This window comes from Amblyraja radiata, chromosome 23, assembly GCF_010909765.2.
Source record: "Amblyraja radiata isolate CabotCenter1 chromosome 23, sAmbRad1.1.pri, whole genome shotgun sequence".
Taxonomy (NCBI): Eukaryota; Metazoa; Chordata; class Chondrichthyes; order Rajiformes; family Rajidae; genus Amblyraja; species Amblyraja radiata.
Genome location: NC_045978.1, coordinates 35,811,057 through 35,824,029, shown reverse-complemented (window position 1 = coordinate 35,824,029; position 12,973 = coordinate 35,811,057). Strand labels below are relative to the sequence as shown.

General features: G+C 44.4%; 1 protein-coding gene across 2 annotated transcripts in view; it reads right to left on the bottom strand.

The window, feature by feature from the left end:
* cass4 (Cas scaffold protein family member 4) overlaps window positions 1-12,973 on the bottom strand; it is an 82,110-nt gene that overhangs the window by 58,869 nt on the left and 10,268 nt on the right. The window contains exon 1 of one of the 2 annotated variants that reach the window (XM_033042066.1): window positions 3,425-3,643. The exons of the other annotated variant lie outside the window; for it this stretch is intronic. Coding sequence (XP_032897957.1) covers window positions 3,425-3,520 — 96 coding nt within the window. The 5' untranslated portion in view covers window positions 3,521-3,643. Of the gene's footprint in view, window positions 1-3,424; window positions 3,644-12,973 lie in introns of those variants that run through there. 2 annotated transcript variants of the gene reach the window in all.

Here is a 12,973-nt window from a genome sequence, read left to right as displayed (position 1 = left end):
GGTCCAAGTCCTTTGGTTCTTGAGAGTGGAAACGCAGGTAGATTAGTAAAGAAGGCATATGGCATAATTGCCTTCATTGGTCAGGGCGTTGAGTTTAAGAGTGGGGAAGTCATGTTGCAGATTTATCGGACTCAATTACTCCAAGTATATTCCGCACTTCTGATCACCCATTACAGTAATAGAGTGTGAGGCTTTGGAGAGGGTGCAGAAGAGGTTTACCAGAATGGTGCCTGGAACAGAAGGTAATAGCTATCAGGAGAGGTTGGACAAACTTGGATTGTTTTCTCTGGAGTGTCAGGGGTTGAAGGGAGATATCAAAGTATGTAACATTGAGAGGCGTAGATAGGGTAGACAGGCAAACCTTTTTTACTAGGGTACAAGTGTCAAATACGTAAGCGTAAGATGAAATCAGGAAAGTTTGAAGGAGCCAAGTGGGGCAATTAATAGCATGGACTCAGTAACACGATGGGCCCATTTTCATGTTGTATCTCCAAACTAATCCATATTTACCCCAGATAAAATGAACAGTAATTTGGACGATTACTAATAGCTTCCACAAACAAAAAGTTTAAAATGACTGGCCTGGTGTGGTTTGGTCCACAATGTACAAAATTCTGTACAAGGTTCCTAGAAACAACTATCACCATAGAGGTCAAGCACGGTAGCAATTGGTCTACTCCTCGAGATGGAACAAAAGCAGGCAAACAGAATAGAGGTCCAGAACAAAACTGGAGCAGCCCCAGAGGCTGCATAGTGCTCGGCAAAGCTTAGTCAAAGACCTCCTTTCACAGAACATAATATAGTACAGCAAAGGAAAAAGCTCTTCAGCCCACAACGTCTATGTCAAACATGATGTCAATTTAAACATATTTCTGCCTGCATGTGATCCATATCCTCCTATCCCCTGCCTATCCATGTGTGTATCTGATAGTCTCAAATACCACCAAATGCCAGCCACCACTGGCAGTGCAAACTAGCACCCACTAAACTCATACCGTGGGACAGGGCTATTAGGGTGGTCACCAGGGCAACAGGCCTTTTTGCTCAAGTTAAGACTAAATTTCTAACAAGTTTGGATTTGAATCATACACAATGGTGCTGGAAACATGGCAACTTGGTCTGAGTGTAACCCATTATTTTTACACCTTGTACTTAAGTATGATTGAACTCAGATTATGCTGAACTTTATGCAAAAAATGAATTGCATTGTACCTACCTACGCACATGTGACAACAAAATAACATTGAATCTTTATTACTATCTCTTCCCATCTCTTTCCAACTGAAACATCTGCCAGTCAACCCCTCCTCGCCTCTATCTACCTCTCACTTTTAAATTTTTGCCCTACTTCCCCTCAGCTCTCTCTACCTCTACCTATTTCCCCTCCACGCCATCAGTCTGAAGAAAGGTCCTGATCCAAAATGGTGCTTGACCCAAGAGATGCTGCCTGCTTGCTGAGTTCCTTCAGCAGTTTGTTTTTTACACCATTGCAGTCGGTACTCAAGACAGGCGAGCATGTCTGAATGGAACAGACACAAATGGAACAGGCTCCATGTAAAATAAACCTGCAATGGCATCAAGTGAGTAAATTGTGTGAACAGTCCCTACAAACATAACATAAAATGAGAAGATAACAATTGCAAACTCTAAGCTTGTCAGCCTTTAGTGAGGACATGCTCAAACTCAGGACATCCCAATGGGCTGAATAATCAATGAAATGCTTCTGAAGTGAAGTCACCATTGTAGTGTGTGGAAACAAAGTAATTTATCAATAGCAAGGGCCAATAACATAATGACCAAATATGTGTCTTTGTGCAAATAGACACAAAAAGCTGGAGGCAAAAACTGAGCTGGTCAATCAGCATCTCTGGAGAAAAGGAATTGGTGATGTTTCGGGCCGAGACCTTTCTTCAGTCTGTCTTAGTGCAGTTGGTTGAAGGTAGTGAAGGTTGTTGAAGGTAGTGAAGGTGGTCCATGGATGAAACCTGCCGAATCTTCAATTAATAACCTTTCCATCAACTAAAGTGGAGTTTTGGGATTAAAATTACATTAAAATGATCAATTGTGCAGTGCTTTTTGTCTGCATTTTTTGACTGCACTTCCTCTGTAGTTGTAATACTATATTTTGCACTCTTTATTTTACCTTTTGCAGTACATGATGTACTCATGTACGGAATGATTTGCCTGAGTAGCACGCAAAGCAAGTTTTTTCATTGCATCTTGACACACCTGACAATAATTAACAACACAAATACATGGGAACAGTTCTCCAACAGGTAACTTGTAGACCATGTGCTCTTTGTGGGAAGCCTACCTGCCGAAGGTATCTACGGAGGTATATCCCACCTACTTCAAGATATTTTTCACATGAAAGGTGCTATTGAAGGGATGGGAATGAACCATCAGCCACACATACATAGATGTGAGGCAGATCTTCGTCCTCAGTCACTTGCTCTGAATGTGCATTGAACTCTGCTTTCAAAACCCAATTCATATAGAATCAAATTTCGAAACCGGCATGGTGCATGCATAAACTATGGCTTCATTTATAATAACTTGCTTTCTTTATTTCTCGTTGGTTTTCTCATGTCCAACCATTCAATGTGTGGTGAAGGTGTTCTTCACTGATCTGTGCTGAGTGAGTGTGGGTGATTAGTGAGACACAGACCATCGTAGACTCACACTCGTGGCTGAGTGAGTCAGTCTTGGTGAGAGCAGTGGTGCTGGATGCTACAGCACAGCCTTGGGAGGCCAGCTTTGTGCATGTGTATGGGTGCAGAGTCTCATGTCTAAAGGAGGAAGAGCGTTACTAGGGAAACACCTCACGCAAAAAAACAGAAACCACAAAAAACATTGTGCTTAGCTGGAAATATTGTGATGGTCACCAGCTTTTTGGTTTCAGTAATCCTCACTTTTGTTGACTACTCAGGTATAGCAATAGATCTTCTATCTGCTCCACTGTACATGACGGCAAAGATTCAACACACAAATTAAACTTATTTTAGCAATTCATTTGGATTGTCCAGCCTTCGGTGTAAACCAGCAAAAACCAGCGGTGTAAACTATCTGAGAGAGCAGAGAGCCTGGGTTTAGCGATAGTCCTTCAAGACGGCACCTCCAGCAATGCAAACTGGCTCTGATTCAACACAAGTCCGGGCATCTAGCCGTCTGCTCTGCACAATGTAGCGGTGTGATTTAATGCAGCTAACTCCGGTTTGCTGCTTTCATTTGCTAACTCCCTGCAATTGTTTGCATGGTATTAAACAGATGATCCAATTTCATTTCTATTACGCTCACTCCTTTGACGAGCCGGGCTTTGCAACAGCAACGCTCTCGCCAAGAAACTGACACGGTTTCAGCAAGTTTTCAATGAGGCGAGGAGGAGACGCCGCCGGTTACTCTGTGAAGAGTTATATATACTCACCGTGAACTTCATCTTCCACCTCCAGCTCATACCTCCCAGGACATGCTGCCGTGCCACATAACACATCCAGACACAGGGGAGAACGAGGCAGTGCATCAGGCTAACCGGGCACCCGGCATTTTCAAACTTGTTTTTCTTCGCTGTTTTGTGCAGTGATTGCTGGAGACTGGATATTGGAAATGTGCCTCTTGCTTTTTCTACTGGCGACCTCTCGCTGAGAGACTGGGTTCACGGCTGCGGGGCTTTAATGGAGTTATTACCATAAGAAAACACAGCTGATATTCCAACTGGCTCATTGGATGACTGCTGGAGGGTGGTCACACTGAATGTGTGTGGAGGCAGATACACTGGAGGGTCTCATTACACTCACATTCATTCCACGCCAGCACTAGCCAAGGCTCTGCCCACCACTGCTCTCCATGTCCATCTCACTACACTGTTTATCTCCTTTTAAATCCCGTACTCATCTTACTATTTTAAAAACAATTGTTTATGTTTCAACGGTCTTGATCCAAAACGTCACCCATTCCTTCTATCCAGAGTTGCTGCCTGTCCCGCTGAGTTACTCCAGTAGTTTGTGTCTGTCTCCTATTTATTTTCTTTCCCATTGACATGGATATAGATGGGACATAGAGTCATGGAGTCGTACAACGTGGAAACAAGCCCTTCGGCCCAACTTGCCCATGAAGGAACTGCAGCATCTCTGGAGAGAAGGAATGGGTGACGTTTCGTGTCGAGAGGGCCCGAAGAAGGGTCTCAACCCGAAACGTCACGCATTCCTCTCTCCAGAGATGCTCTGCCTGTTCCGCTGAGTTACTCCAGCATTTTGTACCTACCTGTGTTCTAGTTACCTGGTATTATTGATTATTAATTTATTGTATTGTTGATTATCGTATATTTATTTGTGGTGTTATTGAGTTAATGGGTCTACAAAGTAGCAATGTTACAAAATGTTGAGATTTTAAAAATCAAGTCTTTAATTTATCCCATCAGATAAAGCATAAAAAGAAGTTTAATTTGACACCTAATTCACTTTCATATCTTCAGTATTAAAAATCATCGTTTCGCAACTTAAAATGTGAATTAAATACATCTTAAGAAACACTTTTATACATAAAAATAAACTACTTTCTTTTACCTGGTCCTCCATAAAATCCGTCCCAGTTGTCGGCATTGACGGCTTCAGAAGCTGATTTTAAAATCATTCCAGCGATTAACTTGTCGGGTGAATTTTTTTTAAAAACACACAGAACGGCCGTGGGAACGATTCTTTAGCAAAATTTTGCACTCCAACAAATATAATTCAGGACCAGGTCGGGAAAAAACCCCGTTTTAACCCCGCCCCCCCCTCCCCCTCAAACGCGGCAAAATCGCGCACACAGCCAGTGGCAGAATTGCAGCGCCGCTGAAGGTAAGTTTTGTAACATACCTATACAAAGCTGCAGCAAGTGAGAATGTCATTGGCTGTTGGCAGTATGTGTGACAATTAGGCGTTCTTGACTCTTAACTCTTGGTGCCACGGTAGTTAAGGGCCGGTCCCACTTGGGCGTCACGTGCATCATTTACGCAACATCCTAAAAATTGGTTGGCGCGTCGTGATGCGTGCATGGCTCGTGGTGAGGCGTGGTGGTGTATGCAGTGATGCACGGTAACACGCGTCGCCCCAGGATTTTGGAATGCTCAAAGTCCTCGCACGACACCTGCGTGACATATCCCTTGCGCACGCTAACGTACAGATGGCGTACGTGTAATGCACAGTTACGTACGGTGACGCACGAACATTGCCTATGCTAATTTATTATGCGTCACCTTGTGTCAACGTCCGTAACGATGCACCGCCCGTATGCTGTCTGCGCGCCATCTGTGCGTCATTTGAGCGCCTCACCACGTGACCACCCGGGTATAAAGCGCCCGTAGTTTTGAAATTTTTTCGCTGGGAAAATCCTTGCCACAGAGATTGGACTAAGTACGAACGACATCGCAAATGGCTCCCAAAAGAAGCAGGGCCCTCAACAGCACTTAGTGCACGACTATTGTAATACTGGACGATTTTCACGCGACTGTCACTACCGGCCTGTCGCGTAAATGGTGCGCAAATGATGCCCAAGTGGGACAGGCCCTTTACTGCCTTGGTGCTGGAGACCCAGGTTTAATCTTGACTACGGGTGCTCTCTGTATGGAGTTTGGATGTTCTCCCTGTGATCGCGTGGATTTTCTCCGGCTGCTTCGGTTTCCTCCCACACTCCAAAGACTTCTGAAGAACGGTCTCAACCCGAAACGTCACATATTCCTTTTCTCCAGAGATGCTGTCTGACCCGCTGAGTTTTTGTGTCTATTTTCGGTTTGTAGGTTAATTGGCTGAGGTAAAATTGTAAATTCTCCCTGGTGTGTAGGGAGTGTTAGTGTACGGGGTGATCGCTGGTCGGTGTGGACTTGGTGGATCGAGCTGTAACTCTAAAGTCTGAAGACACCCTGGTACACAGACCAATGGTACTCCCGTGACCTGTGGGTGGTTGCTGATTCACGACCGGACTGGGCCCAACACCTGCTGGACTGTGGTCGTCAGTTCTCTAGGTTGGGGTGGAAGATTGCAACCTTCACGTGGTCTGCCCTGTTTCGACGAATGCAATCAACCTGGCGTGCACAATCAAATAAGATCAAATAGAACAAGTTGGCCTGCAACTTTAGGCTGTGCACGCCATACTCAAGAAGAAGAGTTCTCTTGGTCCCATTCCTACCCTCAGTCGACCGCTGCACATTTGGAGGGTGTTTTCAATTCATTTTGTGGGAAACTGATGGGATGTAAATTAACACCGAACTTTGATGACAGGGCGATAAAAGAGTGTGGATGCTTGAATCTGGAGCACAAACGAGCTGCTGGAGGAACTCAGTCGGTCCAGTAGCATTGATGGGGGGGAGCGAATAGAAGATGTTTCAGGCAAGACTGCGCATCAGGCCAGGGAGTGGGAATGGGAGATGGGGGAGGGTAAACACAAGGCCAATAGAGGGGGGCAGATATTCATCTCTCTGTGTGGCTCCACCTTGGATGTTGTCTTTATATCTCTCCATATTTCCTCAGTAATTTCCTCCTGTTCTTTAACCCACAAGCCTGTCCTTTAACTTCATCAAGATCAATTTGGATCACTCTGTCTTTAGCGCCAGCTGCCAAGGGGTAATGCTTTAGAATTCGTTCCCAAAACCTCTCCACTACTCTTTCATCATGGCATTGCTTCAAATTGCTGTCTTGGCCAGTCAGCTCTAGTTCCATGTTTGATGGTGCTCCAGTGAACAATCTGGTTAATGAAACCACACTGGAACTAGTTGTCGATATTGGATCGAACTGACTACCGCTGAGTGTTTGCAGCATTTCCATTTTGGTTCAGATTTCAGGCCTGTGCAATGTTTGAATTTCATTTATGGGTTTCATAGTCATACAGCGCGGAAACAGGCCCTTCAGCCCAATTTGCCCACGTTGACTAACATGTCGCATACACACTAGTCCCACCTGCTTGTATTTGGCCCATATTCCTCTATATATCTGTTTAATTGTTTCTTAAATGTCGCAATAGTCCCTGCCTCAACTACCTCCTCTGGCAGTTTGTTCCATACACCCACCACCCTTTGTGTGAAAAAGTTGCCCCTCAGATTCCTATTAAATCTTTCCACCTTAAACTTAAACCTATGTTTTCTGGTCCTCGATTCTCCTACTCTGGGTAAGAGAGTCCGTGCGTCTCCAAGATCTATTCCCCTTATGATTTTATACACTCTATGACAACATCCCTCATCCTCCTGTGCTCCAAGGAATAGAGTGCTAGTCTACTCAACCTGACAGATGAAGGCCTATGTGCCAAAAGCCTTTTTGACCGCCCTATCTACCTGCCTGACGACACCTTCAAGGAACTATATACCTGCACTCCTAGATCCCTTTACAACACTCCCTAGAGGCCAACCATTGACTGTGTAGGTCCTGCCCATGGTAGACTTACCAAAATGCAACACCTCACATTTCTCTGTATTAAATTCCATAAAGGTCAAAAACTTTATTTGCCATTTGTGCTTACACACATAGGAACTCTTGTGCGGTTGTTCAGAGAGTCAAGTCAAGTCAAATTAAAAAGACACACAGAAAGACACATAATCTATAAAAACATATACTTCTCCAAAAATTAAAGAGAGACAATATAATATGATATAATATGATATGCTATGAGGTAGGTCAGGACATCAGTTCATTTTGTTTTGGCCAAGAGTCTCACTGTGGCAGGGAAGAAGCTCTTAAAAAAGCGTGTTCTGTTTGTGGCGATGCTGTCCGCTCGTCTGTGCCTGAGGTTGTATGTGCAGTTTTTGTGTTTGAGCAGGGAGTGAGCTGGATGTAGTGTGTCTCTGATGATTCTCTCTGCCCTTTTTTGACAGCGCTGTGTGTAGATTGTGTCCATGGAGGGGAGTTCCGTTCTGATAATCCTCTCTGCAGTCTTTATGACTCTTTGCAGAGCCTTCCTCTCTGTCTGTGTGGTGTTTCCATGCCACACCGTGATGCCTGTGGTGAGGATGCTCTCTATCAGTCCTTTGTAGACCTGGGTGAGAGGGCGACAGTGCAGACCAGCTTTTCTGAGCAGCCTGATGAAGTACAGTCTCTGCTGGGCTTTTTTCACTGTGGTAGCAGTGTTCAAAGTCCAGTTCAGATCTGATGTTACATTAAACATTCCTCAGCCCACCTGGCCAACCGATCAAGATCCTGTTACAACTTTTGACATTCATCTTCACTATCTGCAATACCACCCATCTTTAATTCATCTGCTAATCTTGCCCTGTATGTTCTCATCCAAATCATTGATAGAGATGACGAACCGTAATGGGCCCAGCACTGAATTCTGAGGCGCACTAGTCACAGGCCTCCAGACTGTGAAGCAACCTTCCACCATTATCCTCTGCTTCCTTCCATGAAGCCAATTTTTGATCCATTCAGCTATCTCTCCTTGGATCCCACGGGATCTAACCTTCCAGAGCAGCTTACCATGAGGAACCTTGCCGAATGCAGTACTGAAGTGCAAATATACAACATCTACAGCTCTGCCCTCATTGACCTTTTTGGTCTCGTCTTCAAAAAAACAATCAGATTCGTGAGACACGATATCTCCCTAATCAGCCCTTGTCCATCTAAATACATGTATATTCTATCCCTCAGAATACTCTCCAGTAACTTTCCAACTACAGATGTTAAGATCACTGACCTCTAGTTACCAGCCTTTTCCCTGCAACCCTTCTTGAATAGAGGCACAACATTTGCCACCCTCCAGTCTTCTGACACCTCTCCTGGATTTAATAATGATGTAAATTTCAGCCAGGGCTTCTGCAATTTCCTCTCTAGCTTCCCACAGTGTACTCAGATATATCGTGGGCAGGGATTTAGTTTCTTAGATCACTGGGATCTGTTTTGGGGTAAGAGGGAACTATACAAAAGGGACAGATTGCATCTTAACAGGTGTGGGACCAGCATTCTGGCAGGCAGGTTTGCCACTGCTACACGGGTGGTTTTAAACTGAATAAGGGGGGTGGGGTGTCGAATGGGATAGTGGAGGATGGAGTTAAAGGGAAAGGGTTTCTTAAATGTGTGAGCGTAGAGACAGAGGGGTGTAAAATGAGGGTAGAAGCAATAGGTAGCAAGGTGAAAAGTAAAAGTGGCAGGCAGACAAAGCCAGGGCAAAAATCAAAAAGGGCCACTTTTCAGCATAATAGTATAAGGGGTAAGAGTGTTGTAAAAACAAGCCTGAAGGCTTTGTGTCTCAATGCAAGGAGCATTCGTAATAACGTGGATGAGTTGAATGTGCAGATAGCTATTAATGACTATGATATAGTTGGGATCACGGAGACATGGCTCCAGGGTGACCAAGGCTGGGAGCTGAACATCCAGGGATATTCAATATTCAGGAGGGATAGAGAGAAAGGAAAAGGAGGTGGGGTAGCGTTGCTGGTTAGAGAGGAGATTAACGCAATGGAAAGGAAGGACATTAGTTTGGAGGATGTGGAATCGGTATGGGTAGAGCTGCGAAACACTAAGGGGCAGAAAACGCTGGTGGGTGTTGTGTACAGGCCACCTAACAATAGTAGTGAAGTTGGAGATGGTATCAAACAGGAAATTAGAAATGCGTGCGACAAAGGCAAAACCATTATAATGGATGACTTCAATCTACATATAGATTGGGTGAATCAAAACGGCAGGGGTGCTGAGGAAGAGGATTTCTTGGAATGTATGTGGGATAGTTATCTAAATCAACATGTAGAGGAACCAACGAGAGAGCAGGCTATTTTAGACTGGGTATTGAGTAATGAGGAAGGGTTAGTTAGCAGTCTTGTTGTACGTGCCCCCTTGGGCAAGAGTGACCATAATATGGTTGAGTTCTTCATTAGGATGGAGAGTGACATTGTTAATTCAGAAACAATGGTTCTGAACTTAAAGAAAGGTAACTTTGAGGGTATGAGACGTGAATTGGCCAAGATTGACTGGCAATTAATTCTAAAAGGGTTGACGGTGGATATGCAATGGAAGACATTTAAAGACTGCATGGATGAACTACAAAAATTGTTCATCCCAGTTTGGCAAAAGAATCAATCAGGGAAGGTAGTACATCCGTGGATAACAAGGGAAATCAGGGATAGTATCAAAGCGAAGGATGATGCGTACAAATTAGCCAGAAAAAGCAGCATACCGGAGGACTGGGAGAAATTCAGAGACCAGCAGAGGAGGACAAAGGGCTTAATTAGGAAAGGAAAAATAGATTATGAAAGAAAACTGGCAGGGAACATAAAAACTGACTGCAAAAGTTTTTATAGATATGTGAAAAGAAAGAGATTAGTTAAAACAAATGTAGGTCCCTTGCAGTCAGAAACAGGTGAGTTGATCATGGGGAACAAGTATATGGCGGACCAATTGAATAACTACTTTGGTTCCGTCTTCACTAAGGAAGACATAAATAATCTGCCGGAAATAGCAGGGGACCGCGGGTCAAAGGAGTTGGAGGAATTGAGTGAAATCCAGGTTAGCCAGGAAGTGGTGTGGGTAAATTGAATGCATTAAAGGCCGATAAATCCCCAGGGCCAGATAGGCTGCATCCCAGAGTACTTAAGGAAGTAGCTCCAGAAATAGTGGATGCATTAGTAATAATCTTTCAAAACTCTTTAGATTCTGGAGTAGTTCCTGAGGATTGGCGGGTAGCAAACGTAACCCCACTTTTTAAGAAGGGAGGGAGAGAGAAAACGGGGAATTACAGACCAGTTAGTCTAACATCGGTAGTGGGGAAACTGCTAGAGTCAGTTATTAAAGATGGGATAGCAGCACATTTGGAAAGTGGTGAAATCATTGGACAAAGTCAGCATGGATTTACAAAAGGTAAATCATGTCTGACGAATCTTATAGAATTTTTCGAGGATGTAACTAGTAGCATGGATAGGGGAGAACCAGTGGATGTGGTGTATCTGGACTTCCAGAAGGCTTTCGACAAGGTCCCACATAAGAGATTAGTATACAAACTTAAAGCACACGGCATTGGGGGTTCAGTATTGATGTGGATAGAGAACTGGCTGGCAAACAGGAAGCAAAGAGTAGGAGTAAACGGGTCCTTTTCACAATGGCAGGCAGTGACTAGTGGGGTACCGCAAGGCTCAGTGCTGGGACCCCAGCTATTTACAATATATATTAATGATCTGGATGAGGGAATTGAAGGCAATATCTCCAAGTTTGCGGATGACACTAAGCTGGGGGGCAGTGTTAGCTGTGAGGAGGATGCTAGGAGACTGCAAGGTGACTTGGATAGGCTGGGTGAGTGGGCAAATGTTTGGCAGATGCAGTATAATGTGGATAAATGTGAGGTTATCCATTTTGGTGGCAAAAACAGGAAAGCAGACTATTATCTAAATGGTGGCCGACTAGGAAAAGGGGAGATGCAGCGAGACCTGGGTGTCATGGTACACCAGTCATTGAAAGTAGGCATGCAGGTGCAGCAGGCCGTGAAGAAAGCGAATGGTATGTTAGCTTTCATAGCAAAAGGATTTGAGTATAGGAGCAGGGAGGTTCTACTGCAGTTGTACAGGGTCTTGGTGAGACCACACCTGGAGTATTGCGTACAGTTTTGGTCTCCAAATCTGAGGAAGGACATTATTGCCATAGAGGGAGTGCAGAGAAGGTTCACCAGACTGATTCCTGGGATGTCAGGACTGTCTTATGAAGAAAGACTGGATAGACTTGGTTTATACTCTCTAGAATTTAGGAGATTGAGAGGGGATCTTATAGAAACTTATAAAATTCTTAAGGGGTTGGACAGGCTAGATGCAGGAAGATTGCTCCCGATGTTGGGGAAGTCCAGGACAAGGGGTCACAGCTTAAGGATAAGGGGGAAATCCTTTAAAACCGAGATGAGAAGAACTTTTTTCACACAGAGAGTGGTGAATCTCTGGAACTCTCTGCCACAGAGGGTAGTCGAGGCCAGTTCATTGGCTATATTTAAGAGGGAGTTAGATGTGGCCCTTGTGGCTAAGGGGATCAGAGGGTATGGAGAGAAGGCAGGTACGGGATACTGAGTTGGATGATCAGCCATGATCATATTGAATGGCGGTGCAGGCTCGAAGGGCCGAATGGCCTACTCCTGCACCTAATTTCTATGTTTCTATGTTTCTATATGGGTGGTTTTGCAGATAGTGCAGATGGTTGTCAAAAATTGCAGCAGGATCTTGATCGATTGGCCAGGTGGGCTAAGGAATGGTTGATGGAATACAGAGAAATGTGGTCTAACCTATTGGCAAGACCTACACAGTGAATTGGGGAGTGTTGTACAGCAGAGGGGTCTGGGAGTGCCGGTGCATGTTTCCTTGAAGGATGAGTCACAGGTGGTCAAAAAGGCTTTTGGCACATTGGCCTTCATCGTCAGGGTATTGAGTATAGAAGTTGGGATGTCTTGTTGCAGTTGTATAAGACGTTGGTGAGACCACAATTAGAATATTGTGTTCAGTTCTGGGCACCATGTTATAGGAAAGATGTTGTTGAGCTGGAAAGGGTACAGAGAAGATTTACGAGGATGTTGCCAGGACTAGAGGGTCTGAGCTATAGGGAGAGTTTGGATAGATGCGGCTGTACCAAATAACTACTTTCATATTTTATTGTGTTTGTCAACTCCTGGTCTACCGTGGAATTACTTTCAAAGACTGAAGTCCATCAGAGAAAGGTTCAGCTAAAAGAATGGTTCACATTTAGGTAACTTCTTTAAAAATCTTAGAACACCCCAAACCCAAATTTGAAAATTTCCAATGGAAAAAAATTACAGTACCTTCGCAAGATGCAAGAAAGTACAATTCAGTAAAAGTTAGTTGTTCGGTTTAGTGGTGGAGATAAAGCAGCCAGAATACCAGGAGACCTTGGAGAGATGATGCCTCAGCTTGATGTCTCATCTGAGAGGAACCGTCCAAGAGTGCAGTGTTCCCTCAGTCCCAGAAATTAGGGCTTGAATTCAGGAGCGGATGGTCCTGGTCCCAAGGGCTTGAGCCCTTACAGAGTCTGAC